General features: G+C 54.2%; 9 protein-coding genes across 9 annotated transcripts; 5 read left to right on the top strand and 4 right to left on the bottom strand.

Annotated features, from left to right (window-relative positions):
- Positions 1 to 14: 14 nt before the first annotated feature.
- Positions 15 to 1,338, bottom strand: IWZ02DRAFT_451400 (uncharacterized protein). Its single transcript, XM_066767532.1, has one exon. The coding sequence runs from the start codon at positions 1,072 to 1,074 to the stop codon at positions 94 to 96; it is 981 nt and encodes a 326-aa protein (XP_066623336.1). The 5' UTR covers positions 1,075 to 1,338; the 3' UTR covers positions 15 to 93.
- IWZ02DRAFT_451399 (uncharacterized protein) lies at positions 1,339 to 3,620 on the top strand. The gene is made up of 3 exons (XM_066767531.1): positions 1,339 to 2,497; positions 2,547 to 2,992; positions 3,055 to 3,620. Exons 1-3 carry the CDS (start codon positions 1,705 to 1,707, stop codon positions 3,256 to 3,258), a joined length of 1,443 nt encoding a protein of 480 aa, XP_066623335.1. The 5' UTR covers positions 1,339 to 1,704; the 3' UTR covers positions 3,259 to 3,620.
- A 201-nt stretch (positions 3,621 to 3,821) lies between these two features.
- Positions 3,822 to 5,808, top strand: IWZ02DRAFT_264616 (uncharacterized protein). The gene is made up of 3 exons (XM_066763393.1): positions 3,822 to 4,260; positions 4,330 to 4,543; positions 4,593 to 5,808. Exons 1-3 carry the CDS (start codon positions 3,888 to 3,890, stop codon positions 5,695 to 5,697), a joined length of 1,692 nt encoding a protein of 563 aa, XP_066623334.1. The 5' UTR covers positions 3,822 to 3,887; the 3' UTR covers positions 5,698 to 5,808.
- Positions 5,809 to 7,449: 1,641 nt separating this feature from the next.
- IWZ02DRAFT_264619 (uncharacterized protein) lies at positions 7,450 to 8,873 on the top strand. The gene is made up of 2 exons (XM_066763394.1): positions 7,450 to 7,817; positions 7,866 to 8,873. Exons 1-2 carry the CDS (start codon positions 7,738 to 7,740, stop codon positions 8,602 to 8,604), a joined length of 819 nt encoding a protein of 272 aa, XP_066623333.1. The 5' UTR covers positions 7,450 to 7,737; the 3' UTR covers positions 8,605 to 8,873.
- Positions 8,874 to 10,681: 1,808 nt separating this feature from the next.
- Positions 10,682 to 12,291, bottom strand: IWZ02DRAFT_419568 (uncharacterized protein). Its single transcript, XM_066765820.1, has 3 exons — positions 12,093 to 12,291; positions 11,659 to 11,961; positions 10,682 to 11,602 (listed from the first exon to the last, which is right to left on the bottom strand). The coding sequence occupies exons 1-3, from the start codon at positions 12,255 to 12,257 to the stop codon at positions 10,964 to 10,966; spliced, it is 1,107 nt and encodes a 368-aa protein (XP_066623332.1). The 5' UTR covers positions 12,258 to 12,291; the 3' UTR covers positions 10,682 to 10,963.
- Positions 12,292 to 12,421: 130 nt separating this feature from the next.
- IWZ02DRAFT_451393 (uncharacterized protein) lies at positions 12,422 to 14,220 on the top strand. The gene has a single exon (XM_066767530.1). The coding sequence runs from the start codon at positions 12,729 to 12,731 to the stop codon at positions 13,803 to 13,805; it is 1,077 nt and encodes a 358-aa protein (XP_066623331.1). The 5' UTR covers positions 12,422 to 12,728; the 3' UTR covers positions 13,806 to 14,220.
- A 1,000-nt stretch (positions 14,221 to 15,220) lies between these two features.
- Positions 15,221 to 17,687, bottom strand: IWZ02DRAFT_264597 (cell division cycle protein-like protein Cdc20). The gene has a single exon (XM_066763392.1). It carries the CDS (start codon positions 17,346 to 17,348, stop codon positions 15,579 to 15,581), a length of 1,770 nt encoding a protein of 589 aa, XP_066623330.1. The 5' UTR covers positions 17,349 to 17,687; the 3' UTR covers positions 15,221 to 15,578.
- A 1,003-nt stretch (positions 17,688 to 18,690) lies between these two features.
- Positions 18,691 to 22,151, bottom strand: IWZ02DRAFT_490511 (RING-13 protein; the record flags this gene model as incomplete). The annotated part of the gene is made up of 2 exons (XM_066769668.1): positions 18,691 to 21,558; positions 21,615 to 22,151. The coding sequence occupies 2 exons, from the start codon at positions 22,149 to 22,151 to the stop codon at positions 18,691 to 18,693; spliced, it is 3,405 nt and encodes a 1,134-aa protein (XP_066623329.1).
- Positions 22,152 to 22,852: 701 nt separating this feature from the next.
- On the top strand, positions 22,853 to 23,594 carry IWZ02DRAFT_264495 (uncharacterized protein). The gene has a single exon (XM_066763391.1). It carries the CDS (start codon positions 22,888 to 22,890, stop codon positions 23,548 to 23,550), a length of 663 nt encoding a protein of 220 aa, XP_066623328.1. The 5' UTR covers positions 22,853 to 22,887; the 3' UTR covers positions 23,551 to 23,594.
- The last annotated feature ends 631 nt before the right edge of the window (positions 23,595 to 24,225 follow it).

The raw sequence follows: 24,225 nt of genomic DNA, 5'->3' as shown, positions 1-24,225 counted from the left end.
ACGAGTAGCGAGGCGTGTCGATGTAAGTGTGCTCTGAGATTACTAGGTACGCTACCGTCACATCGTTATCCACAGGAGCCCAAAAGCAACACTCTACTGCTTCAAGCTATCAGCAAACGCCTGAACCGTCTCCCGAAGCGGCACGTCCGGGTTGAGACCCAGGTCCAACGCTCTCTTGGTATCAAGCCTCTCGGGCCAACTCAGAACCAGCTTCTCGACTGATTCGTCTCTCTTCTCGTCGACCAGCGCCCTCTTCTCCTTGCCGCCAACCGCCTCGAGCGCGTCCAAAATCTCGGCCACCGTCACCGATAGCCCGGGCAAGTTGACGACGCGGCTGAGCCCAAACCGCTCGCCTGCAACGTCCTTGACAGCCAGTAGGTTGCGCACGACGGTGCGCGGCGAGCAAACCCACATGACCAGGTCCTTGCTGACAGGCAGCACGCTGCGCTGGCCCTGCATGGGCTCGCGCACGATGCCCGAGGCGAAGCTGCTGGCGGCGGCGGTCGGGGCGCCGGGCCGCACGACGACGGTGGGCAGGCGCACGCAGCGCGCGTCGAGCAGGCCGCGGCGCGCGTAGTCGTTGAGCAGGCACTCGGTCATGAACTTCTGCGTGCCGTAGCTGCCCTGCGGCTGCGGCAGCGTGGCCTCGGTGAAGACGCGCGACGGCCCGGCCGTCTCGGGCGGTCCGTACACGGCTGTCGACGAGGTGAAGACGACGACGGCGCCCGGCTGGTGCTTGCGCAGCACGTCGTACAGTGCCCGGTGCGAGTCGAGGTTTACACTGTAGCCCAGCTCCAGGTTCGCTTCGCTGCCGGACGACATGATGCCGTGGAGTGCGTAGACGGCATGCCAGCGCGCTTGCGACGTGACGAGCGCTGTGATGGACGCCGTCGATGTCAGGTCCGTCTGCTTCGCTGTGATGCGCGAGGCGTCGGCCGATGGCGGGATGCTGGGCGGCGCGATGTCGCTGAGGGTGAGGTGGTGGTTGGGCGAGGCGGCGAGGAGGGCCAGCGTAAGCTCGCGGCCGATGAAGCCGGACGCGCCGGTGATGAGAACGTGCTGGGTCTCGGCCATTGTGGTCGTGCGGATGGCTGGTCTGGTGAGGTTGGCTGCTGGGACGCGCGTGGTGGCAGGTGAGCTCGATTTCGTCAACGCAAAGGAATTGAAGAGCTTAAGACTGTGGGATCAATTCATCCGTTCGAGAGAGTACAGGTGCTGTTGCTGCATGCCGGCTGACTGGAAGTATTATCCCGCGCCAGAGGCATCAAATCGTCGTCGGCCATTGCGGGGCAGCGTCGGGGGATGAGGTTGGTGGTGCGGGGCGGCGCTTCGACGTCAACTCCACCACCAGCTCCTCTCGGCACGATGACAGGGCGAGTCGGCCTTCTTCCCGCCCACCGCGCGCTTCTGTCCGGTCCTGTCTTATGTCACCATCAGCTCCACCTACACTGACGTTTCGCGCGCCAATTTCCCACATCCACCACCGCCGGATGACCATTTCAAGCTCACGAGACAGCAACAATCCGGCTTGCGGCGTCGAGCAAGCTTCGTCGGCCGGCATGTGAGCAATGGCTTCGGAGGACCCTCTTCAGCCCGTGTTAGCGCTGAATCCAATCCCAGTTCCTTCTTTATAAACTGATCCAATTGTCCCATGCCAACCATTTCCCACATGATTTCCCCAGATCCACCTTCCCCTCTCCCACAATGACCTCCCCCAAGCCCCTCCCCCTCCACGAGACCCTCGCGGCTCTGCCGCCGGCCCATCCAGGCGATCTGCGCGCGCAGCAGACGCGCCAGTTCCTCTCCTCCAACGCCGCGTCCATCCCGCTGCTCATCGCCCTAGATGACGACCCTACCGGCACCCAGACCTGCCACGACATCCCCGTGCTGACCGTCTGGGACGTGCCGACGCTCAAGGCCGAGTTTGCGGCCACGCGGGCGGGCTCGGGCTTCTTCATCCTCACCAATTCGCGCGCCTTGCATGCCGAGGATGCGCGCGTCCTCGTGACCGAGATTTGCTTGAATCTCAAGGCGGCGAGTGACGCCACGGGCAAACCATTTGAAGTCGTCTTGCGCGGCGACTCGACGCTCAGGGGCCACTTCCCCGACGAGTGTGATGTTGTCGAGAAGGTGCTGGGGGAGGCCGATGCGTGGGTTCTTGCGCCCTTCTTTCTGCAGGGCGGCCGCTATACCATTGGCGACGTGCATTATGTTGCTGAGGGGGAAACGTTGCTTCCGGCGGGAGAGACTCCTTTTGCCAAAGACGCGACGTTTGGGTACAAGAGCAGTGATCTGAAAGACTGGGTTGAGGAGAAGAGCAAGGGCCTGATTAAGAAGGATAAGGTAGTAGGTCTGGGCTTGCAGGATATCAGAGTTGGCGGACCAGCGCGAGTCGAGGAGTTGCTCAATGATTTCCCCAAGGGCTCAGTAGTTGTGGTAAATGCAGCTGCAGAAGAGGATATGGACGTCGTGGTGTTGGGGCTGCTGGCAGCCGCAGGCAAGTTGAGAACCGGAATGTTTCGGACAATCTGCTAACGCGTACATAGCCAAAGGGAAGCGGTTCCTGTTCCGGACGGCCGCAGCGTTCGTCTCGGCTCGCCTGGGAATCTCTCCAATTCCTCCAATCACAGCCGAACAACTTCATCTCTCGAGGGAATCCGGCGGCCTGGTCATTGCAGGATCATACGTGCCCAAGACGACGGCGCAACTCGAAGCGTTGGTCTCGAAGAGCGGAAAGAAGTTGACCACAGTGGTACTCGATGTTGAGAAGCTCCTTGCATCTCCAGAAAGTGCTGCCGAAGTGATAGCTGGAGCACTGGCCACGGCGGAGCGCGAGATTGCGCACAGGCAGGACGTGCTAGTCATGACGAGCCGCAAGCTGATCACTGGAGACGATGCAAAGAAGAGCCTTGACATTGGCTCTGTCGTCGCGGATGCGCTGGTCAAGTTCATGCAGCAGGTCAAGGTCAGACCGAGATACGTGATTGCCAAGGTGAGTCGAGACTTGTATTGTGCGCATACTTTGAACTGCTGTGAAGGCTCATCGATTGATAGGGTGGCATCACGTCCTCAGATATGGCCACTAAGGGCTTGAATATGAAAAAGGCCACTATTGTTGGTCAGGCTGCTCCGGGCGTACCGCTATGGCGCTGCGACGAAGACACCTGCAAGTATCCGGGCTTGCCGTACGTCGTATTCCCTGGCAATGTCGGAGGCGCAGATACGCTCTTCGAGGTTGTCGACCGCTGGCGAGTATAGACCTTGCTCCCCTCGACCTGGTCAGTTGTCAAAGGACAATGCAAACGACTTGTAACCTTGGAGGGAAAATGCGAAGAGAATGCAGACTGGTGTCGACATGAGAGAGGCCTTCAAAGCCTGCAAAACAGTTTCGAACATGCCAGCCTCATTAAAACGCTGGGAATCGCACAGATTAGAAGAGTTCAAGCTTCAAGCTTTAACCTTATAGAGAAACAAGACAAAACTATTTAGCCACACGTGGACGACTTGGTCATTTTACAATTCCTGCTATGAAAGTTGTCCTGAGCCTAGAAGAATACTGGAAAGTAAGAGGGAGAAAGGGCTTCTAGAGGAACACGACTCGTTCGTTAAAAGACGTGAACGGGTTACCGTGTGGCATCAAGAAACCAAGCGCCTACCTAGGTAAGCTCTCGAATCTGATTTGATGTAATGATGTCATGCTATGCCCAGGATTCGGGCAGCCGAGCTAGCGCCGAAACTGGGTTGGTGCGTTCCTATCGATAAGGGCCGCTGGGGCCAGGGCTTAACGCGCGGGGCCCGCGCAGCGCGCGTGCGCATTCCCACTATTAAACCCTCCAACTCTTTCGACCCTCCTTGCTGCTGCGCTGCCCTTGCAGATTCGCCGCGACATGGACGGTCCAATCGAGGCGACCATCGCCTCCATCCGACACGAGATTTCCTCATGCGAACGCCAGTTAATTCACTTGCGCTCCAAACTCGCCGATGCCGAAGCCCAAGCCGCCAAAACCGCTGCCGCTACTCAGTCGCCGGTCCTGGAAAACTCGCACCAGTCCAGTTATTTTCCCTCGACTTTGCTCTCTGACGGCCAGGACTCTACATTCTTGAATTTTGCAATAGAAGGGGGATTCCCTCCAGAATGGCAGGCCGAGCTGTCAGCAGTGCTGGAACAGCCGCAGCCACAGAAAAAGAAATGGCCTTTGAAGGCTGACGAGTACAAGCGATATGGCCGCCAGTTGATCATGCCAGAAATTGGATTGCAAGGTAGTCAAGCGCGCTTCTTGCCAAGTATTGATCGCTTTGTAAAGGCAGTGTCTGACTCCTAACGCATAGGACAACGCCGCCTTCGCGACACCGCAGTTTTGATCATTGGCATGGGAGGGCTGGGCTGTCCAGCTGCAGCATACCTTGCAGGAGCTGGAGTAGGCACTCTAGGTCTTGTGGACGGAGATTCTGTTGAAGAGTCAAATCTGCATCGCCAGATTCTCCACGCGACAAGTCGAGTGGGAATGTCCAAAGTAGACAGCGCCATGATGTACCTCAAAACGTATGTATCTATGACTTCTCTGTCCTGAAATAATGCTGATTCTTGCTAGCCTTAATCCAACAGTCAAATATAATTCCCACAAGACACAACTTGCTCCTGCTAATGCCCTTGACATCTTCTCCGACTACGACCTGGTGCTCGACTGTACCGACACGCCAGCCTCACGGTATCTAATATCAGACACTTGCGTCTTGCTCGGCAAGCCTCTTGTATCTGCGTCCGCTTTGCGAACAGACGGTCAGCTCACTGTCTTCAACAACCCACCTCTTCCGCCCGGTGATCCATCGGGAGGTCCATGCTACCGTTGCATCTTCCCTAGACCACCACCTGCTGAAAGTGTCGTCAGCTGCGGCGAGGGAGGAGTTCTTGGTCCTGTAGTCGGAGTCATGGGCGTGCTACAAGCTCTCGAGGCCATCAAGCTGATAGCAGCTGGTATAGAGAAATCGCAGGGCCCTCCAGCGGACACCCCGATGGACATTGACGGCCCCACTCCAAACGGCTCGAGTCCTGCACCAAAGACGCCAAACAAAGCATCGCTGTTGATATTCTCTGCGTACGGGAATCCGCAGTTCCGATCTTTTGGCCTTCGATCTCGGAAGCCGCGGTGCGCGGCGTGCTCCGCCGAGGCCACCGTCACCCGAGAAGCTCTCACATCGGGATCCATGGATTATGTTGAATTCTGCGGTGCCTCCAGTCCCGTCAATGCGCTATCGCCAGACGAACGCATTTCAGCTCGGGAGTACCTCCAAGCTGCCACTTCAGAATCAAATGGACACGTGCTGGTTGACGTACGTGACAAAATACAATTTGAGCTGGCACACTTGGACGGCAGCATCAACATACCCTTTTCTGATATCGAGAACGTGAATGTGCAAGCTATTTCGGCAGCCAAAACACCAGTCACTCCTGATTCATTAGCGAGCACGCCGTCTGCTCAGGAAGAGCCACAGCCAGATTGGGTGAAGCAGCTGCAGCAGACACCGCCAGAGCAGCCCATCATCGTCACTTGTCGACTGGGGAATGATTCGCAAATTGCCGTTAAGAAAATGAAGGCCTTGGGTTTGAACAAGGGTGGCTCGAGGACCATCGTCGATATTCGGGGCGGGTTCAAAGCCTGGAGGCAAGATGTTGATCCAGGCTTTCCGGACTATTGATCTCGTCTGACTTGAACTTTTCTTCATGCCATTTTATGGACACTTCTCGACTTTCCGCCGCTTAAAGTCTTCCAGGGATAATCTCATCATGCTTGAAGACTTTTGAAGACCTTTGACACTACCAGACCATTTCGGTGATTAGGATGAGCGGACTACCTCGTCCGTCATGGCTGCACCTTGCAACGAAATTTCACAACGAAACTCGATAGCGTCAAAGCTGTTCATGGCAATGCAATCTGGACAAAATGGATACAGAGCGCCGGGCGCGCGGGCAAAATTCGGCAGGAGACAGTTGGACGCGGACGGACGTGAGGACTTGATTTCAATTGAATGGAATACCACGCCAGGCAGCAAGTCTCTGAATAAGGGAAAGGAGTAAAACGATAAGCAAGTACCCTTCTCCACTTTGTGTCCGACTCAAAACCATTTTGTTTAAGAATCTGCTCTTCTTGAGAGGGAATTCCGCCCTCCTACACGCTTGGATTCTTGTCTCTCAACGGGGCATCTACATACTTGCATCCCGGAACAGACCATCACGCTGACGCAAATGAAGACAAGGACTTCAAGCTGACCTTCTAACAGGAGTGCACATTCAAAGATGCGGATATCAGAAGAGAGGACTTGAGTGACTGGAAAGTTCTCTGGTCAGTCGCTGTCTTGTCAAAGACTGTGTCGAATCCCTTTGAAAGCCTACGGAGAACATCTTTCATCCAAATATTTGGTCGCTTTCTTGATCTGCTCATCCTCCAGGACGCTAGTACACTCTATTCTCTGCTTCTGTCGGACGTCATTTGTTGGCCGCACAGGAACTCAGTCCTTTGGGCCAGAGGACATCCACGAAAAAGCCCGGAAACGCCATGATACAAAATTTCGCCCGCGGTTTGTCGCTCGCGCCACGGAACCAATATTTCCGAAAAACCTCATAGTGTTTGCCACGACCTCTTCCATGAAGGCTGTGCCCTCCATGATCATGCAGAGCCTCGGCTGGACGGGACTGTGTAGTGGCGAAAGTCATCATACAAAGCCTTACAAACCGGGAGAGCGCTACCTTTACCAAGCTGCAGAAGACCGAGTGACAACGATGAAATGCCGAAGGTAGCTCATTTCGGAAACGATGCAGAGTGCCGTCATGTGGCACCGTACTCCAAGAAGGAACACTGGTCAGACGATGTTGGGGATGGCCTCCAGGATCTGCGGGCACGACAACTTCTTGAGGAGCGGCATTTGCCCTTGCGACCCACTGTGAAGATCCTAAGGCTCTTGAGTCTGACTATTTGGGTAAGACATGATGAAGGGGAACTCAACGTTGGCCGGTTCGACGGCAATGAAGACCCTCAGTGGCGACAATTCAATAAAGAACAGCATCGTTGCCTTGGAATGGCGAACGAAATGTCTTCTAGCGCTGTTCGTGTTGCGGGAGGCTCAAAGTATAAGGCGGGTGAAGTGACGTACGATGGGGTGTGAGGTTGAAAGGATGCCCTGGATCTACCATCAACCGAACACGTGATGGGAGTGGTTCCTGATGCCAAGCTGCGGCGGCCAATTGCTTGTATGAGAAGCATCCTGAATGTCTCACTGGCATTGAGGCTTCCCTAAGCGAGTTTCCTGCTTCAATTCCGTGTGGCGCAAATCAATTACAGGGAAAAGCGCCCTCCCGAGCCTCAACCTCAACATTCATCATGTCGGCCAACCCGATATACTGCACGCCTGATGTGGTAAATGGGACGAGGGATCATCAACGGTAGCAAGCCCACCCTTGGGAACCTGACTTTTTCCAAAAATACTTCCTTACCAGACGTTGATCCGCTTCGGACCGAAGTCCAAGCTCTACATAAGGGTTGTCAAGGCATTGCGTACTATTGCACAGGATCAACTCAAAATCTTTCTCACTCAGTCATTCGCTCTGGAAAAGTACCACGTGAAGTTTCCACGTGAAGGACCGGACAGACCAAATCAAAAACTTCTGTTCAGGACTTCCAAGACACTCGCTTCAACCTTTTACATCGACACCTAGCAACCTCAGTCCAACCACAGTTCAACATGTCTCGACCTCAATCTGTTTTGTCTCACAACAATAAGACTTGCCCGTATGCTGAGGTCTTATACGCCCACCCCCCATAGTAAGTCTCGGTCTACAAATATATTCACCAGGCACTCACAAGTCTCAGCAAGCAATTTGGTGGCATGATCAATGTGCTCGTGGGCCCTGAGAAGACGGAATTCAAAGTGCATACCGGCCTCATCTCTCACCACTCATCCTGGTTCCGATCGGCATGCGAAGGCGCAGGCCCCAACGACGAAGACGGCACAACCAAGACGATCAAGCTTCCCGACGATGACCCTGAGGTTTTCGAAGCAGTCCTGACTTGGATGTACACGCGCAAATTCTCGGAGAAGCTCGACGCGAGCCAGCTGAAATCGCGCTTCCTCTACCGGATCTACATCTTCGCAGACAAGCGCGGCGTGCCAGCGCTCAAGGTGCGCGTCATCGACGCGCTATTCGACAAGAACGGCTCGCTGCACTACGACTCCATCAACCACGTATACGAGAACACGCGACGCGGCTCCGGCCTGCGCAAGTTCCTGGTCCACGCCGTCATGTACAAGCACGGCATCAAGAACCAAGTCGACCGCAAAGGCGAAGATGAGATTCTCAAGGTCCTGCCCGCCGAGTTCCTGCTCGATTACAGCGTCAAGTCCGAGGGCCTCATCGAGGATCCGACCTGGGCCACCCTCGAGTGGTCCGACTTTGGTCGTTGCGACTACCACGAGCACCCTACCAAGACTTCGTTGTCGGCTGAGGAGAAGGAGGTCTCGTTTGCGGATGACGAGGCTGACTTTCGCCGCTCCATGAGCATTCGCGAGAGACCGCCGCTTCGTCACGATCGCAGCAGCTCTGTGCTCTGAGCGAAGGCTGCGAATGTGACGTGACATCTTTGGTTTGGGATGGGTGTTGTATGCGAATTAACCATGTGGAAATGGGATTTTGAGAGAGTCTTTTGCCTGTATAGGGGTTGTTGCATTCACCATGGAGAAGCGGTTTGATTTGACGATATCATTCTTGTTGTTCTTTAGGGCTGGCGGCGGGCGTTCTGTCTCTACTTGATCACTGGGTCAATTTGCATTTTCATGACAGAGCTGATGGATTGAATGAAGTCTGAACAAGGCACTCATGTCCTCTGGGGGGGGGGGGGGGGGGGGGGGGGGGGGGGGGGTGGGGGGAACAACATTGACTTAAATTAAACCAGGGGCTGCTCAAGCATCTGTCTCCCCAAGCGGCTTAGGATCCAATGTGTTCTCAAACACTATATGGATGTCTGAGATGCAATGCAGCTTTTCATAGACTGCTGATAATGACGTAATTCATCATTATGTAGAAGTGGTGTTCGACGCTTCGGGTAGGCCGGCTACGCAGTGAAAAGAGTAAGAGCATGGAATCGAAGTAAAAAAGCATTCATCCCCGGAACAGTGCAACACGGCGCCTTGAAAGCTCAGAAGATGTCTGCCTACTATAGATATGAAGTCTTCGATGCAAAACAGTATGACGAGCTTTCTCTATACCCCCAGACAACGGGAACAGACGACGGAGGAACGGTGCGTACGTATCACACGCTCCGTCAGACCGCTTATCGGCTTGCGGTTCCTTCGTAAAAAAGCAGTACCAGCGGCTTACTTCTCACAATTCGTCTATTATCCCAACCAGGGAACGGGGGACAGAAACCAGATCAGAACGACTTCCCTGTGAGCTGGGACATGCATCAACATTATCCTTCCCATTCTTTGCGTCGATATGTTTCACACAATGGAAAATTCTTGGAGCACGAGACTGCAAAGCAACGTTGCCGAATAATGCTTTGGAGCAGCACGCAGCAGCTGTGAGCCCCTAAACTAAACGAGCCATCAGTCAAGACAAAGAAACGAAAGCAACGCACGGGAAGTATGGTATCTTGGCAAGTCAAAGACAATGCAGAGAAACGGGAGTCGCAGAGACACTCTGCTCAGCGGCGAGAGATGCTGATTGGTAAGCCCAAGTAGGTCGTCTGCTTGATGGAGGAAGACGTGGTCGATGAGAAGCCAATTTATCGCTTCGACGTGGAAGAGTCACAGGGTAGACATGAAAGGCGCGTGAATGCTTCGGATTCGCGTGAGTGACTCGGCACATGTGAATGGATCAAGATGAAGCCCCTTACCCGTGATTAAAAAAAACGTTCCTTGGACTGCGTCGGAGCGACTATCGATCGACTGTTGTCCTCATTGACTGGCGCTCTCTCTCTTTAGCGGTTGACTTGGCTCCATTTACCTTCCGAAGATATTTTTGAGGCGATAACACAGGACTTTGTTGTTCATTGATGCCGTCAGAAACCAGACCGTTGACGATGAAGAGCACTTGAATCCAAGAATCCATTATCGGAGAACAAGTCTTGATCTGCAGACACAGCGACCCGAGAGACAGTGCTTTCTTGGTGCCGTTGAGCTGCTGCTTTCTCATTTCTCGCGGCAGACTTGGGGGAATAATGAGAAGGAAGACAAGAACCCTGCACTGAAGGAGTTTATATAGATGTTGCGCATTCCTTGATGGATCCGATTGCGCAGGCTGCGGACGTATCACGAGTCGACTTCTGTGGAGTCTGCTGCTGGAATGATCAGACTACCTGCAGCCTGGTGTCTCTCGTGGCTGTCCATGCGGAATACCATATGAAGAATCCTGTCTTCATGTATCCTGGGGACTGTGCGTTCGACTGTATTTAACGTCCTCGGCTGCGGTACCATTTTCGTTTCATCGTCGCAGTTCTAGTAGACCACTAAGGTGGTCTGTCGAAAGAACTACTAAAAACAGAATTCGGACTGTCGGTGTGGTTGCGGGAGGAGAAAGACAGCGTCCATCTCTGGCTGTCCGTCCTAGAGACTGCATTCGCCTTTTCTGCTGAACATTGAAAGTCATCATCGCCAAATTGTTTGGCCAAGCATCATTATCGCAAAAGAGTGGAAAATTTCGAGGTCTTGTGGGGACTGCAAGTCAAAAAGTGATGTGTGTCCTGGAAGCGTACTTGTTCTTTACAAGTGCGGTTGCGCCAAACTCTCCAAAGCCTGCAAGGACTGTCATGATCACCTCTTCTTTTGAACATGCGACTGTCCTGTAGTTTCTGGATAAATTTGCTGAAAGGAAAACAAAACCCGCGTATCTGAGTCTGCACTAGCATTTGGGTCGACGACAGGACATGAAAGAAATATCCAACAAGCGCCCCACGGCAGCAATCTACTGCGTCTACATCATTTGCACCTCCAAAAGGCACCTCCTCACACCTCCTTCGCCCATCTCGACTCCCGAATTTTCAATCTCGGCAGCAACTGCTCCTCTCGCCGCACACTCTTCTTTGAAAGCATCGACGCCGCCTCCAACACCAAAGTAGAATTTCTTCGCTGCGACCATGGCCTTGCCCAAGCGGACCCTTTTCAAGAGCCCAACGCAAGTCTCGGTGAATGCGCGCAGAGCAGCGGGAGAATAGATCGTCTCGGACGCCAGGACCAATGTGTTCATTTGCTCCGCAGAAGGCGTCAGGTCCAGAAATGTGTCCGCGGGTGCCCAGGATCCAGAGATGAAGCTTAGAGTCAGCGGACAGGCGGAAAGCGCCTCGAGGAACGCGCTAGTCAGCTCGGGCGTGATGTAAAGGTCGCCGTGGTCTTCTTCCGAGTCGTGGAATGGATTGGTCGAGTCTTCAGAAAATGGAGCAGCGGTGGGTTTTGAGTTGTCCAGCGTTGAGGCCCACGTTAGGATAAGATTCGGGAGGGTAACAAGCCGCAACACGGAGGCGTTGTAGTCGGCAAGAGTAAAGTAGAGGGGAAGGGATTGCGTGAGCGCGTAATGAAAGAGAATGAGAGTGGGAATGGCGGTGCCGCAACCAAGCTGTGGGGATTGTTAACTTTGGGCAAGTTTTCGGATTTTGCAGACGTGATGCTTACTTCAATGACATGGTCTACACGGCAGAGGTCATCAATGTCTTTGCGTGGGCCACGGTCGAGTAGAAGCTTCGCCAGATCAATTGAACATGCCCAGCTTTTGTAGCCGCCTTCGTAGACGTTGGTCTTGATGTCTGAATCATCCAGGCCAGTCGGGGCTGTGGCGGAAGACGAGTCGGCGTCATCCTCTGCCATCAGTTGCAGCCGGACATCAAAAACTTCGCGGCGTGGGACCTTGAGCTTCTTTCCCTTGGGTGATTCTATTTCAACCAGACTGAATGAGACTTTGGAAGGCAGAGAGTCTATCTGTGGAGAAACCTTAGCCGGAAGACGGGAGGAAATAGCGAATCGCGGCAAAACAAAGAGAGATACATGATCCTCAGAGCGCGAAGTGTATACTAGCTAAGATGATGCGCGAAATACGAAAGCCTACGCACCAATTCTTGGAGTTTGTGAGTCCGGGCTGGGGTGAGCTCCGGCTGAAGCTGTGACGGTGGAGCATACGTCGCCGAAGGCGCTGGATGCAAAGCGGGCGTCCCCCCCACGTCAGCGTCAACATCTATGTCTTCTCCAGCAAATCCAAAGCTAAAGGGCTGAGCCATATTGTGTGGACGAGTGGAGTTGGATGTAGAAGGCACTGCAAGATGCAGCGCACGAAGCCCTTCAGTCCGGACAGAAAGCGGAAGCGTAAGCGAGGTGATGCACGGACCCTTTGCCGATCAGCTCCCCAAGTCCAGTTCCTCCCCACCGCATCCCTTGCCCGACGGGACCCTCCAACTCCATCATCATCTTCTTGTCGCCCTCCTCTCGTCCGTTGGTTCAGCAACCTCACTCGTACGACCGCAGTGTTGGAGTTCGCCCGTGTCGTGGCGACTCCAGGTAACGAAATTCTCGTTTACCCTCTCATTGCTGCTATCTTTGCACCTCTCGACCAATGAGAGGCCAAGTTCTTTTACTTTCTTGAAATTTTCCCAAATATCAAATGCTCCAGCTCTAGAGCATCGCAGTATATGCTTTTCGAGTTTGTGTGAAATGTTTTCTCACCACCGCTTCAGCTGATTGCCTTAAGAAGAATGATTCCTGCCGACATAGCCACGCGCGCCCAAGCACTGGGTCTCAAGGTCCATGGCGTTTCCGAAGCAGACATCCAGGCCGAGACAGGAGTATCTCCCTCATCCTTGGGTCTGCTCCAAAAGAGGGCAGCTGAGCGCGGCTACGATCCCGACGTCTCGAGAAAAATCGAACGCCGACACGTCACCTTCGCGACGTCACCTGATGAGCTTCCTGTCGAGCTTCATCTCTTGATAATATCCTTTCTTGACCTCAAAGGATTGATCAAAATGCGAAGTGTCTCGAAGCATTGGCGGAGCCTGATCAAGAAATATGCCCCGAACTCCAAGGTAGTACTACCCAGTCGCTATGCTCTGCTCCAACTATATGATGAATGGACTGGGACCTATGCCTGTGCGGACACTCGCCGGTATATCCTGCCGCAGCTTCGGTACTTCGACCGCGAGGAGTACATGTCGAATTTTCCGGGCAATGTTCCAGAAGAATTTGAACTTTGGATCCGAGAGTGGCCTGCGTCGGCAGCAATAGGTTGGCTGTGGCCTGGTCTTCCTGATCGCGACCATGAAGACAATTCGGGATTGGACTCTCGGTTTAGAATGGAGCATGGCAACGAATTGAACAGACTGTCTACAGATTGTCTCCGAAAGTGGAGAGACCCGTACAGAAACTGGATATATTGTCAAATGGATTTCAGCGCAGAGAGTCCTTACGCTGCCGACATCCGAAAACACGGCGCTGCTCATGGCTGGCGCGTATCCGGGAAAACAGCCACTTCGTCTTTAATTTCACTTGAGACCAGAGCAATAGAGATCCAAACGGGTTGTCCGGCGTCAGATCACTCAGGTGGGCCGACCCGCGGCCTCGTACTGCTCATCACAAGCGGTGCTGGTCCCTTCAACGGAACAGTTCAGGGCGCGTGCGGAGATCCGGATGAGCATTACGTTGGAGCAGTAGACGAATCGTGGATTTCGGGTTTCAATTGCGAGAGACCTGAGGAGGATTACACGAAGAGCTGGGTCGAGTGGCTTCGAAAGCACATGATGCGCGTAATTGAGGGTCTTCGGTCCATATCAGGATGACAACTTGACGCGCCCTTTGTAACTACATGTACCTTGAAAGCTCTTGCTCGGAGTCGAACGTCGAGGCAAAGGAGAGAGAGGTCGGGAGAAAGTAGCGCCTTGACCCAATCACGACCCACAGGGTCCACATACAAAACAGATATCAACGCTGCCCTACAGTCCACACTCAGCGACATGAAACCAGGAATCCTAATACCCACACACTTCTGCGGCAAAAAGCTGCGCATGTCCGTCCTGTTCCCTCCATGACACGACTTCAATCTTGGCTCTCCTTCCCCTCCACTAGGGACCAAGCAACTCACGCCGCCAAACCTGCCTTACCTCTCCAATCCCACCCATCAATCCATCCATCCATCCCTCCCTCCTCCCAAAGCCCGACGCCAGCAGCGCCAATTCCACCTAGACCCTCCCTTAATTCCTCACAGTACCATTACGCCATTCCTTGTGCAACAAATCCAGCTCTCAGAAGCTCGCTCATCCCGGCCGGCGTCATATCATTCGTCATCGTAAAAGTGTCAAAGTAAAGATCTGACCGCAGAGAAGAAGGACGAAGAAGCAAACCTATCCTCCTGTCTGAACACTACTCCAAGTCCAATACAAAGCAAGACGTCAGAGCAATGTGCCGAACCCATCATCTGTGCATGATTCTCCTCGTTTGCTGCGGTGAGGTCCTCTTGCTCGCCCTCGCCCAAAGATGCATGCGATCCATTTCTATCTATCTACTGCGCTGATCATGCGGAATAGAGAGAGAGAGAGAGAGAGAGAGAGAGAGAGAGGAGCATGTATTGTGCCCCCTGGCCGGCTGCCTGGACCACAATGTCCTTTTCTCCGTATCTAGCAGTGTAGGAAATTCGGGGCAAACGGGACCATCCATCCAATGATTCAAACTGCAGCCCATGTATCTTTCGACACAATTCCCAACGCATAAGAATCGGCAAAGAAAAGAAAAATCCCATCGCACTCCTCCTCCTCCTCCTCCTCCTCCTCCTCCACTCAATCCTGCCGTACACAACACCAAAAAATCACACCCACACATTGCTCCAACATGAAACCACATGCGAAAAATAAGTCTCAATCATCATCGATTCAATTGATTAACCGCCAGCACATTCCAATCTCCAAGAGGACCGACCAAATAATAAAAACAAGAAAAACCCCATCATTTGCAAAGAAACGCCACGGCTATACTCCATATGAAAAGCCTGCTGCGCTACTGCTGCTGCTGCTGCTGACCTGATGATGCCAAATGATAGAGACGACGACAAGGACGAAGACCACGATGAGGATGACGATGACGCTCGCTTGCTCGCTCCCGATCCCGAATCCAAATCGATAACAGTTCCCAATCTGAGAAAGCCAATGACGCCGCAAAGTCGCAAGCGAGAAAAAAACAGACGCGAGCGTTAGAAGGATGAATGATGAGGATGGGGTGAAATGCAAGTGTTGGTGGTATTGGTTGGCCAGGGTTGAGCAACAGCAAAAAGAAGACAGACGCCACCGGCGCCATACCGTATCGTCGAATTGTCGTGAGGATGCTGACTGAGTGATAGTGATGTTGCCCGCCCAAGCCCGACGAACGAAGCGGGTCAGACTTGGGATGTAATCCCACCCACCCGGGCTATTTCACGAGTGCCCTGACTCGATAGGAATTGGCCTTTTTTTGGTGTTTTGGGGTGTGGGAAGAAACAAAAACGCCAGACAAAATTCAACCCCGACTCCATGATGGTATCCTTGCGTGTCCTTCGTTCAAATTCCCTTTCCGCTCGCTGCTGTTTAACGAATCTGAGTGGTGGGGGCGCGCAGAGCGTTGGGCTTGGAAGAGATGGGCGTGGCGCCCGCCTTCTTCTCGAACAGCTTCCAGAACTTGAGGTTTTCATCGGCCGAGGCCGTGGCGAGAGTCTGGCCGTCGGGACTCAGCGAGCTGAAGAGGATGCGCTGCTCGTGAGCGGGAATCTCGATGTTCTTGACGAGAGATGGGTATGACCAGACGGAGAGGGCGTTGTTGGGGAAGCCGCCGGTGCTGACAATCTCCTTGTACGAGGTCGACCACCGCAGGGAGGTGACTTGGCTGCCCGTGTCGATTGAGTTGAGGCGAGCGCCAGTCGTAGAGTTCCAGAAGTGGATGTGCTTGTCGTTGGAACCACCACCGGTGGCGAGGAGATTCAGTTGCCAGGGGCACCAGGCGAGGGCCTTGACCGCGGCGTTGTGGTTGGTCTTGGTGTGCTTGGGCTCGCTCAGGTGGCGTGCGTCCCAGATGTTGACGTAGTTGTCGTTGCCACCCGATGCAAGCATTTGTCCGTCGGAGCGCCATTCAAGACCGCAAACCTCGTGGGTGTGGCCGGCAAGTTCAGCAACGTTGTGGTCGGCGACGCGAACGTCGTGGTTGATGATGAGACCAGTGCGGTCACCAGTGGAAAGGATGTGTTTGTTCCAGCCCATGACACCGACGCGTGCCTGGTGGCCGATCATGCTTCGGAGCTTGGTGCCTTCGTCAACGTCCCAGATTTGGACCTCGCCGTTGTCGAGACCAGCAGAAATGTAGGCACCGTCTCCGCTCCACTTTACCGAAGTAATGTAAGTGTCCTCGGGAGTCTCGAACAGAAGGTTGACTGATCCCGTGTCCGCGGACCAGACGTAGACTGCGCGCTCGAGAGCAATGGCAACTTGGTTGCCTGCAGACCAGTCGAGGAGGTTGAGGTAATAGTCGTCGACAATGCTTGGAGCGTCGAGCACCCGTTCAGGTGCCGAGGCGATGCGACGACGAAGTTGGCCGGTGACTGGCTTGAGAGGGCGGTTGTACTGGGCACGCAGGTCCACTGGCTTGGTTGATTGTGGTGCCGCAGGCTTGAACTCGAGGATGCGCGAGCCAATGTTCATGTCGCAGGCCTGAGCGAGCGAGTCTTGGTAGGCCAGTGTTCTTGGGGATGGTCTTTTAGGCGCCTCGTCGTCGTCGTCGTCGTCGTGGATGTTGACACGACCAAAGGATTGAATGAGTTCGTCGTCCGCTGAGCTGGAACCGAAGATGTTCAGGCTGTTTGCGGCAGATGCCAGGACGGAAGAGCCGTCTCCGCTGTTGCCCCTCGACGACGCCGGACGCTCGCCGCGCTGCGATGACCTTGAGATATTTGCGTTCTCGATTGCTTCAGTCGTAAGACGTTGTGGGATGAAGCGGTCGGTGGGGTTGCGAGGGACGCGGAGGGTGGACTTTTGAGGGCGAGACTTGACCGTTGCTGGTGCGGCCTTCTTGGTCTTCTTGGTGGCTGTAGAAGATGATTGCTTGCCAGAGCCGGTGAGAGTCAGCTCCGAAAGACCCAAGTCGAGCTTCTTTGGCTTTGGCGAGTTGCGGCTGATGTTGGTCTTGGATGAGTTGGAGACTTGACGGTTGGAGCCGAGAGGCGATGGGACGTGAATCGACTCGTCCTTCTCTTTCTGCAAGACCAGCTTGCGGACCGGGGTCTGAGGAGACTCTTTTTGCTGGACCCGGGAGGACTTCTTGATGCCAGTAGGTGTAGAAGGCGAGCTCATAACCAGAGGGCAAGCCATTGTGTTATGGCTCGAATAAGTCTTTGGTTTTTTAGGGTTGTTTGGAGGTAGAATGTGCGTAATCGCTGTTCGAGAGGATGCTTGAGACAGTTTTGAGGATGATTTTTGAGTTTGTGTTTGGTCTTCAAGCTTGTGTGAGGATTTGAAGATTTTGGATGGAGGGAAAGGAGGAAGGCAGAGTGCGGGTTGATGTAGGCCTCTTATGGAAGTTTGTTTGGGTCGTCGGCAGGGCAACAATCAGAACACGTGATCTTCGAGCACCACCGACCGTCGCTCGAACATCACGATTCCGGTCGCACATCCCATGGGACCAAAGATTGGCGACGTAAGAGTTATTCTCTTGTTACCTAGTTGCCCTGGGAATGGTCATCACTCCGAAAGGGTGGCGCCAATCCCGCCGTGACGTGGGAGGATGCGTAGCGCGCCACGCAGCCCTACCACCAAACCCGCATGTACCAACATATTTCGCGCCGAATCTTCGAAAATACAGAAATCTAGGAGCAGGCCGTCAAAATAAGAGTCTATGTGAACCAAAATCCCGCAGCGCACCCTTCCATCTACACGCAGCTGTATCGCGGCTCTACCACAGCAAGCCTGCAAACTGTCCATGAACGCCTTTCTCTCAACATCTTGCGCGCATCTCCCCTACGATACGCCAACCTCTTCTTTCCCGTGCAATCATCTTTCCCGCATCTGATAAACGTCAAGGCGTGCCAGACGTATGTCTTTTCGTTGAAGCCCCCGCGCTGAACACATTCGGACCAGGGCAGGGCTCTAAACGGAACACTCTGAATCAAGGCATCTCGCGCAGCAGAAGGAAAGGAAACCAAGAACAGACAACATGACGCGCATAACAAGGCGATCAAACAAAATGAATACAATCCCCAAAACAGCAACATCTAGTAATCATACGCAGGGTATCAAGCTAAATCGGCACGGAGGAGGGTATACCTTTCTTCAGCACACCGATGATGGATCCATCTACCTACACCTTGAGAAAACCGAGTCCATCACTGTCCTGTAACCAATCCAGTCCCATTCCTTGCTGCACCATGGCATTAAGTCCGTAGAATCATCCGAGAGCAACCCAACCGAATGTTGCGAGCGCCATTGCGCCCTGTCCAAAAAGAAAATTTTTGCAAATGAGCATGGAAGCAAGAAGAGGTTGACCCAATGCAGCGCTATTGAAAGCGCATTGAGTTGCGTGGGTGTGAAAGAAAATCTATGCGCAATGCAAAGTAAAGTAACCGCAAAATTTGAGCAGAGTCGACAAAAAGAGAAAGTAGAAATCATGCCATCCAAGGCCTTAAGACAGGCATCTATCTTGTGGTGGTGACCCAGTCTAGCGCTGACCAAACCCGAACAAGTACCTCAGCTCTTGATCGTTCAGCCGGCCCACATTCTTCATCTGGCCCTCATCCAGCGCCGCAGTGATGAGCTCCTCTTTCTGCTTCTGAAGCGTCATAATGCGGTCCTCGACAGTATCTGGTACCAGGATGCGATGCACGGTGACCGGACGACGCTGACCGATGCGGTGCGCACGGTCAATGGCCTGATATTCGATGTATGGATTCCAGAAAGGGTCGAGGATGATGACTTGCGAGCCCTCGACAAGGTTGAGACCCGAGTTTCCAGCCTTCAAGGACACAAGCATGACTTTGGTGTCGGGATCGGTCGTGAATCGCTGGACAGCTTCATCACGAGTCTTCGCTGCCATGGCACCATCATAACGAACGTAGCCAATGTCCTCGCGCGTGATTGGCAGTTCGAGAAGATCCAACAAGCCTGTGAATTGCGAGAAGATGAGGGTCTTTTCGCTAGCGTCATTTTGACGGATTTCGCGAAGCAGCTCCATGGTGCGGTCAATTTTGGAGCTGCTGACCCACTTCTTAGCAAGGCGGGCAAAGTACTTCCTTTTTGCCTCCTTGTTGCGATTGGCGTTCTTGCGGAGCTCATTCAGCGTCTGTTTCGGCTTCGCCCTACCCTTTCCCTTTGAATTGGAGGAGCTTTCGCCCTCTTCTTCTTCTTCTTCTTCTTCTTCTTCCTCCTCGTCGTCATCTGAATCGCCGTCATTGTCCGACCCCCGCCCCAACAACTCATTCAATTCGGAATCCTGATCTAGCTCCGGCTGGTGAACCTTTTTGAACGCATTGTAATCGGTAATTTCTTTGGAGTTGATGTTCCCACGGCACTCCGGACACCTAAGACCATCACCTGCTTGCGCTCGCGTTGGGTCTGTGAGAGTGGAAAAGCATTCTGAACAGGCAGTATGGCCGCAAGGAAAGAAGATGGCCGGGTTGGCCGTGCCATCAAGACAGATGGGACAGCTGAATGCGCCATCCTCCCCCTTGATGCGCCTAACAACATCTGGACTAAGCTTCGCCGCAAATTCTGACAGGTCGTTATTATTGAGATCGGTGGGGATCTTTTCAGCAAAGTCCCTTATGAGGTTCGGGTGACAACAAGCCTGGCGAAGACGCAAGAGCAGGACGAGAATCTGGGTGTATTGGGTTCCCACGGTTCCCTCGCGCAGATATTTGTTGAACCTCAACTGCGTGCGATGTTCGATGGCCTTGTAAAAATCCCTTTGATCTTCGTCAAAGTCCACGATATCAACACTGATGGTTTTGGGAGGCAGCCGGAGAATGGGTCCGCCGTCGACGATGGAGTCTTTTGTGCGACGGAGCAGGGTGGCTTTGAGCAGAGTCCGAAGTTTCTGGATTCCCCTCTCCCTGTCACTTTCAAGAGGCGTCCTGATGTCATTCTTGAAAACGGACCAGTCCTGGTAGCTGGGGATCTTGAGGAACCTGAGCATTGGGTAGAGCTCATCGACGCGGTTCATCATGGGAGTACCCGTCATGCACAAGCGGTAGGTCGCACGCAATTCGTTGACTGCCTTTGAGGTCTTGGTCTCTTTGTTCTTGATATTTTGAGCTTCATCAAGGATGATTCTATGCCAGTGAGCCTCGTTTCCGAAAAGTGCCGTCGAATAATAAGTCGCCTGAGCTCTGCCATCCGCATCATAGTCGAGTCGACGAACGTCTGACTTCTTGCTCCATTCGGATGCGACGGTACCAAAGGAGGTCAGCACAACATCGTTCTCCGAAAGCTGCTTGAAAGTCTTTCGGTTCTTTGTCGACCCATGATAGATCATGACTCTGAGGGCGTGTGAGCCAGGCTTGAGCTTCGTCTTGATTTCCAATGCCCACTGATACATTAACGCGACCGGAGCAATGATCAGAGTCGTCTTGCTCCGTGGGTCCGTCGACGGCCGCTCGACAATGAGAGCCAAAGCCTGGAGGGTCTTGCCAAGACCCATGTCGTCGGCCAAAATACCTCCTTTGGTCGTGCTAGCTTCCATTTTCTTTAACCAGTGAAGACCAATCTTTTGGTGTTCCAGCAGCGGATAGACCAGAGCCTCGGGCGTCGCCGGACGCTGGTCTTTGGGCAAGTCATCGCCGGCGTCTTTAACGTTGTTCAAAAGACCAGTAATGTCTTCTTCCGAAGCACCCTGCCGTCCGTAGAGAGGGTAGTCCCAAGATTCCAAGTCGGTGGGAAAAGCACCGGGCATGCGAGGGGTCATTCCAGGAGGCGTAGCGGAGTTGCTAGCGAATCCGTCTCTCGCAAAAAGGCCCGTGGAATAGGCAGGCCGCTGGCTAAGTGTTTCGTACATCGCCTGGCCAGGTGCGGTGCCGCCGGCTAAGCCATGGCGGTTGTTCGAGTAACCTGGATGTCTTGCGCTCATGAAACCATCTTCGTTGAAGCGGCGCATGAAGGCGCCTTCGCCGTTGTCGTTAATTTTGGGGTTCTCCTGCACGACATTATGGGAAGACATACCGTTCCTCGAAGTCTCTGGCTCTGAGTCGCTATCCGAGCTTAACTCTATTACCTCTACAGGCCTTGTCGCCGATGAAACAACTTGTGAAAAGCCAGGCAGTTGTTGGTTGCGCATTGGAGACGTCGGACCAGGTGCAGAAGCACGGAACTGGCGGGGCACAGAGCTTGGAAGCGCAGCTGTACGAGGGGCATGCCAGGCGCGAGCTGCCTGGCCACGTTGGAACGAGTTGGGAGTGTTTTGGAGCGAATGTGGCGGAGGCAGAACCTGACTTCGACTGTATGAGGACAAGTTCTGCGGCTGAGTTTGCAGCGTGCTTGAGTAGGGCGGCGGTGGTGTGAGACCTTGTGGGGTGGCCATGGGATTCGAGCGCGCCTATTCACAAGTTCCATTAGCAATGTGGAAACGTCGATTTGCCATGTGCTACTCACGTGTTGCCTCGAACCGTTCGGTGTCGCCGATGAGCTCGGAATCCTCCCTGGAGCCGATCTGCCCGGAGAGCTGGCAAGTCCACTACTCGACGCCGTACCCAGACCCATGCGAGCTGCCTTGTTGGCGGCACCAGACGACCTTGCGAACGGCGAGTCTTCAGATCGACCATGTTTGCCCAGCGATCTGGAGCTTGGGAGCATCGGTATCCTCCCACGCGCATTTTGGTTGATCTGGTCATCGGTGTACTGGCTGAGAGGGAAGCCATTGTGTGGGCCGGCATGGCCGAAGGCTGAGCTGGATGGTCGCGGCGTAGAAGACATGGAGGTGGTGGGCCGGGGCGTTTGAACAGGAGGGCGTGGAGGTTCATGGAGCTTGCGTTCACGAAGAGCCGTCAGGTCACGGAGTTGCTGTTCACGCCGTCGCTTTTCGCTTTCGTACTCGTCCGAGCATTGATCCATGGTTGACATCAGGAGGCCGATGAACGCAATCTCGACGTCAACTTCGTCGACGGTGGCATTCGGAGGAAGATTCTCCATGACGAGGGCGGTTCAGCAGACGCAATAAGTGGCTGGCGTAGTGTGGGGTTCCGTCGATGTGGAGTTGCAGACTGCGCAGAGGGTGGGCGCAAAGGAAGGGCTCTGTGTCACAGGTAGATGTGCAGCGCAGGCAGTTGACGCTGTGGAGCGGCGTAAATGGAAACAGCGAGCGGGAGAGGGACCCAGACCAATGAACGACAAGGTCTGGTCGAGTCGTGGTTACACGCGCAAGCCAAAGTGAGCGACTTAGGCCGGCCGTCGAGCGCAATGCGACAGCAGGTCCTGGTACGGCGCCGGAGTGGTAGGTAGGGCAAGACGTTGGCTTTGGGCGCGAAGGGCGCGCATTCACGTGTTCGCGCTTGGCCCAGCTGTTTCGATAGTCGAGGCCAGGCAAACGGGCCACGAGCTGGACCACGGCGCTGGTGAAGGGCGTAGAGGAACTAAGCAGGTGAGAGAGCAAGAAGGGGGGGGGGGGTGTGGTGTCGTGGTGTTGGAGGGCTGGCGGCGGTCGGTGGGTTCAGGTTGGGTAGGGAATCGTGTTCGAGGCGGCCATAAGACATGGCATGGCGGATGGCACTGCACTGTGCCTAAACTGACAAACGGGAAAAGAAATTTCCACCCCATGGAAGGAACTTTGTGGTGTTCAGCGTGCCTGACCTCCAGGTAGGTAGGTACCATGGCTGGCTGGCTTCATCCAACGGCCGACCGGCCGTGGTCAAAATAAAACGGCACACACATGTACTCATGCAAGGGCAATCCAAGAGATCAACAACCGTCTTCCCGCATCTCCTCTGCCTTGCATTTTCACCTTGACCCCGCCGCCTCCGTCACCAGCACCGGTACATGTCTCAACACCTTTGCTCACGCCCGGCTACAGCTCAACCACAAAACACACAGACTCACGATCAAAACTCAGCTGCTGCTGTCGCTGGCCATGCGCTGCTTGATCCGACAGCACCGTGTGTACAACGCCGAAACCAGGCTGCGGCACGAAATCAATGCCTACGTGTGCGTACAGCACTTGCTCTCTGCACCTTCCCGCCCTCACCATCCATGTCCTGTGCGGTGCGTAATGTGGTGTTTGCCCTCTGCTCCCGCCATCCATCCATCGTGCGGCTCACAGGACGGGCCCTCCGAGCCAACCAAGCAACTGATGTGGCCAAGGCAGCAGACACGTCCTCCAGCCTCGTCGTCCGTATTCTGTCCGGTCGTCGGTCAGGACGAGAGCAACGAGAGGCGATTCTCAGGCACCAGAAGGCTACCAGCTGAAGCCGTACGCTCGCTGCTGCTGCTGCACCACACAACTCATTTCTGTTCTGGCATTGTTGCGTGCGGGAGCTCCCTGGATCGCCGTGCATCCATGCACACTGCCTGTAGGCGGACAGTGAGAGAGGTATGACAGATCGAGACAACAACGACTATGTATGCCCCGCCGCCGTGTCCTGTGACCCCATGTCCTCGCCTGACCCTTCACCTATCCCCCTTGCTCTACATACGCACAGCACCTGTGTAGCCATGCTCGAGCGCTTGTTCGCTGCGTTTGGAGGCGGTGCGTGGGCTCCGCGTCTGTTCTTCGGCCGGCACGCGGCAGCCACCCGAATCCTCTTCTCCGCAGCGCCCGCCGAGGCTGAGCAAGTGGAGTGCCCCGTGTGGCACGCGGGCGCGAGGGACTGAGGCTGATGTCAAGTTGAGATCAAATACCAAAAGACGTAGACGACATGGATCGGCATGAAAACATGATTGACAATTGATGCTGTCTGCCGATGATCCATCCGTAGCACAATCCAGGAGCCAGAATAGCAAATAACCCATCAATCATTTCGTCCATCTGTCCGTCATCTTCGTATGTCCCATCCGGACCCTCTTCATTTTTTTTTGATTGATTTTTGAATCTTGATGTCCAAAATCCAACCCAACGCCGAACACGCTATCCAACGCGCGCCGCTGTGATGCCAAACAACAAATCCAAAGAAGAAACAGTCAGGACACAGAAAAGGGAGGCGCAGGTTGACAGGCAAAGGGTGTTCCGACAGTTGGAGTCGAAGTACGTCTGTAATCCAAGACCATGAGAGAA

This window comes from Phyllosticta citriasiana (genome assembly GCF_038021145.1).
Source record: "Phyllosticta citriasiana strain CBS 120426 chromosome Unknown IWZ02scaffold_6, whole genome shotgun sequence".
NCBI lineage: Eukaryota > Fungi > Ascomycota > Dothideomycetes > Botryosphaeriales > Phyllostictaceae > Phyllosticta > Phyllosticta citriasiana.
Note: the sequence above shows the minus strand (reverse complement) of the source record. Positions and strands in the feature narration are given on the sequence as shown.